At 57.9% G+C, this 3,704-nt stretch overlaps 1 protein-coding gene across 1 annotated transcript; it reads right to left on the bottom strand.

The window, feature by feature from the left end:
• Positions 1 to 367: 367 nt before the first annotated feature.
• On the bottom strand, positions 368 to 3,173 carry Hoxd9 (homeobox D9). The gene is made up of 2 exons (XM_051167161.1): positions 1,551 to 3,173; positions 368 to 1,215 (listed from the first exon to the last, which is right to left on the bottom strand). Exons 1-2 carry the CDS (start codon positions 2,320 to 2,322, stop codon positions 974 to 976), a joined length of 1,014 nt encoding a protein of 337 aa, XP_051023118.1. The 5' UTR covers positions 2,323 to 3,173; the 3' UTR covers positions 368 to 973.
• Between the last annotated feature and the right edge of the window lie 531 nt (positions 3,174 to 3,704).

Genomic DNA, 3,704 nt, shown 5'->3' on the forward strand with positions numbered 1-3,704 from the left:
CAGGAATGCCAAGAGATCTTCCAAAACTATGCCAGGTGGGAAGTTCCAAGGTGCCTCAGAGACTCTTCACGTCCTAGGCCTCTAACCTATAACAATGTTGCCCCTTCTCAGGATGGGACAGTCTGATGATCATGTTATTTTTGCAAAGATACAGAGAGCAGTCAACACAACGCTCAGGGCCAGAGGCTGGGCTCCATTTGCTCAGATCAGCATTTATTTGTTGGAAGTGGTAACCTTTACAAATGGTCCTCAGGCAGGGATATGGAGGGTCACCACCCGAGGCTGCCCAAGGGAGCCCAGCCCTCCCGGGGAGAAAGCAGTTGCTCCTGAACTAAGCCTTCCCCGCCCCCCCCCCACAAGCCCCCGCCGCGCCCCAGGGCCCAGGACTTCTTAGTAGGCCTCTCTGGAAATCAGCCCGTGGGCTCCCCGAAGACAGGGGATTTCCTGCGGTGAGCAGCTGGGTTGAGTTTGGTACGGGAGAGCATGGGGTGGGTTGGGGGTGTCCCACCGTTTCCCTCGGCTTTCAGAGTCTCGGAATTGGATAGTTGGCCCTGTTGGGAGGCTGGATGGGGTTAGACTAAACTACAGCACTTTTCAGAGACATGAGGGGCATTTACACAGGAGAGGGCTTCATCAAGCCTGCGTGCACTCACAAAATATAGCACTTCCCAAGGAAACAACGGAGTAGGAAAATGGGGGTGGGGGATGGGATAAGACAAAAATCCAAAACCACTTGGTTTCTCCAGTACATATGCGAGCAAATACAGTGTCCCCCAAACAACTCACAGAGACCAACCACACAGTCACTTCTACCTAAAAGAAGAAGAAGAAGAAGAAGAAGAAGAAGAAGAAGAAGAAGAAGAAGAAGAAAGGTCCAAGTCGCTGCAGAGTTTCTGAATCAAGCACCCACAAAGAACGAAAACAAAAACAAAACACGCCGCCTTTGAGCGCTGCCGGCCAGGACCGCACTGGGTCAGTCTCCTTTGGGACATTTCTCCTTGGTCATCTTTTTCATTTTCATTCTACGGTTCTGGAACCAGATTTTGACTTGTCTCTCTGTAAGGTTCAGAATCCTAGCAACCTCGTAGCGCCGGTCCCGGGTGAGGTACATGTTGAAAAGGAATTCTTTCTCCAGCTCTAGCGTCTGGTATTTGGTGTAGGGACAGCGCTTTTTCCGGGTTGAGCGAGCATGGATCCAGTTCGCTGCGGGGTTGTCTAGGAAGAAGACAGGGAGGCGAGGGGCGGAGGGGAAGCAGGGAGAGACGACAGGGTGGGGAAGAGAGGTCGTTAAATTAATTTCACCAAGGATGGACGCTTTTCACAACTTGGGGGAATTATCATAAAAAGCCTTAATGCCCGCGCTCTGTTTACCGTACAAACCGCGCGCCTAAGGTAGGTGGTTATGGGAAGTTTTTTATGGATGCGTGTTGCTCGCCTAGGCTTGGGTAGGCGTCTAGACGTTTTTATAGGTTAGTAAAACTATCAGTTTTGCACATTCGAGCCTTACAGGTTTCAGCAATAAATCAGGGGGCAATTTCTTTTGCACTTACTTGGGTCAAGTTGCTGCTGCGGCGGCTGCGGCTGCTGCTTCTCCTCCTCCTTCAGCGGGCAACCCGGGCTCGGGTGATCGCTGCAAGCTGAGGGCTCGGACGAGCCTCCCGCCCCTGGCCCAGTCCCGATTCCCACCCCGGGCCCATTCCCTCCCGCCGCTGCCGCCGCCTTGTCCCGCAGGAACGAGTTGCACGGGAATTCTGGGCCGCTGCTCCCCTGGGACTCTCGGGCCACGGAGCACTCAGTCCGTTTGGAGGAGGAGGACGAGGAGGTGGAGGAGGAGGTGGAGGCTGCGGCGGGAGCCGGGGCCGCTCCGGTTTCAGGCTTAATCCCGTAGTGGCGCCCGTTGGCTGGGCCGCCGGGGCTGGAAACGGGACCCGGGCCTCCGCCACCGCCGCCACCACTGCCACCGCCACCACCCGTGCCGCCAGGGAAGCCCGGCAGCGGCTCCATCCAGGAGCGCACGTAGCGGCCAGGCTCGGCGGAGGCCAGGGGCGGCGGGGACACGTACGGGTGGTACAGGCCGCTCATCGTCGCCGCCGCTGGGGGCTGGGCGGCCACCGCGGACCACGAGGCGGAGAACACGGACGATTTGGGGGCAAAACTACACGAGGCGAACTCGGCGGCGGTGGCAGGGCCATCGGCCACACCTGTGGGCCGGCCCTGGGTCCCTGGCCCTGGTGGCCCAAAGCGGGCGGCGAACACCTCGTCGCCCTCATGGCCTATTAGCGAGTCCACGTAGTAGTTGCTGAGGGTGCCACTGGACGACATGTTGAGGCGCCGCGCGCTCCCACCCAAGGTTACACTGCCCGCCGCCGAGCCGCTCCTCGCCGGCGCCCAAGCCGCCGACTAGTTCGCAGGCTGCAGCCACCACCATTGGTCGCGCGGCCCACGTGATCATATTTACCAATACCCGGAGTAAATCAGTCCGCTAAACTGGGGGCTGCTGTGATTTAAAAAAAAAAAAATCATCATCATCAGGAGCGTTGCAATTAGAGCTGTCGGGCCCAGGTCCACGAGCCAGCCAGCCCGGCCAAGCCCGGCTTAGCCCGCCCGGGTGGCAGCCGAGACCACAGGCCTAACTGCGGCCGCAGGAGGCGCTGGGGACTATTTGTTCATCTCTTCTTGCGGCTCTGGGTCCTGCCATCTCCTCCCGGGCTCTGGCTCTTGGACTCCTGGGCTCTGAGCCGCGGGTCGGGCTTCCAGGGCACAGACATAGGCGTTTATCCAAAGCCGGGAGTAGTTGGAGGCTCCCGGCCCAGTGCGGCCTCAGGCAGGCGGGCCTTTTAGGGCGGGCCCCCTGGCGCCCAAGGGGAGTTGTTCTTCCCTTGCCTCTTTTCTTACCTAAACCCACCCCTCCCCACACATACCCACACACGCTCTCTCACAGCTTGTCGTGTTGTTTAAAACAGGTGGAAGACCTCTGTAATGATATTATGCCTTTCAATAAAAATTTTATGAGGTGTATTTGATTATAGATTAATGTGTCCCTAATAAAACGGACGGATGGAGCAGCTAGGAGGGCCCCTCCTTCTACCACATTCACACACTCCCCGTGCAGCCACACGTATACCCTCGACGTGAGGCTAGGCACACACCCCAGGTCCAAGGAGTGATCTGGGGCAACCGGACTCCCGGGCCTGGTCCAGCTCAGCGCGGCCTCTGCAAGAGCGGCCTCTCTCTGCCTTCGGATGGGTGGTGAGCACTGAAGTCTCAAGGAGCCAATAGATGCCTCAATCTTTTCCCCAGCCTTCTGGAATGGCCCTGGAAGAAAACATGGCACAAAGGGAAAAACCCAAACGCCAGGAGGCTGGTTCTCACTGGCTGCATTAGCTCTGCCTCAGTGAGGCCTCTGGGAAGCGCATCTCCAGGGGCAGGGCCTCTGCACGCCTTTCACACTGAGAGGCCTGCAAACGGATTCTGAAGACGTCTTCAAAATCCAGATGAAAGGACAGGTCCTCGAGCCACTCCCTTTCCAATTTCCCCCTTTGCCTACCGAGGTAAGGCCCGGCAGCCTTGAATCTGAGAGAAATGCCCATTGTCACTCCCAAATCCATGGTACAAAGCCCGGCTGGGAGTCGAGACAAAAGCCGGGCGCCAGAGGCGGCGGCGGCTGAGAGGGCATATTCCTCGTTCTACAAGTTGCCCAGCGC

Source organism: Acomys russatus, chromosome 24, assembly GCF_903995435.1.
Source record: "Acomys russatus chromosome 24, mAcoRus1.1, whole genome shotgun sequence".
Taxonomy (NCBI): domain Eukaryota; kingdom Metazoa; phylum Chordata; class Mammalia; order Rodentia; family Muridae; genus Acomys; species Acomys russatus.

Excerpts from the sequence above, each read along its gene's own strand:
- Hoxd9 (XM_051167161.1), bottom strand. The coding sequence starts at position 2,322 with ATGTCGTCCAGTGGCACCCTCAGCAACTACTACGTGGACTCGCTAATA. Across the intron at positions 1,216-1,550 it reads GCAGCAGCAACTTGACCCAA|ACAACCCCGCAGCGAACTGG; the intron begins GTAAGTGCAAAA and ends TCTTCTTCCTAG.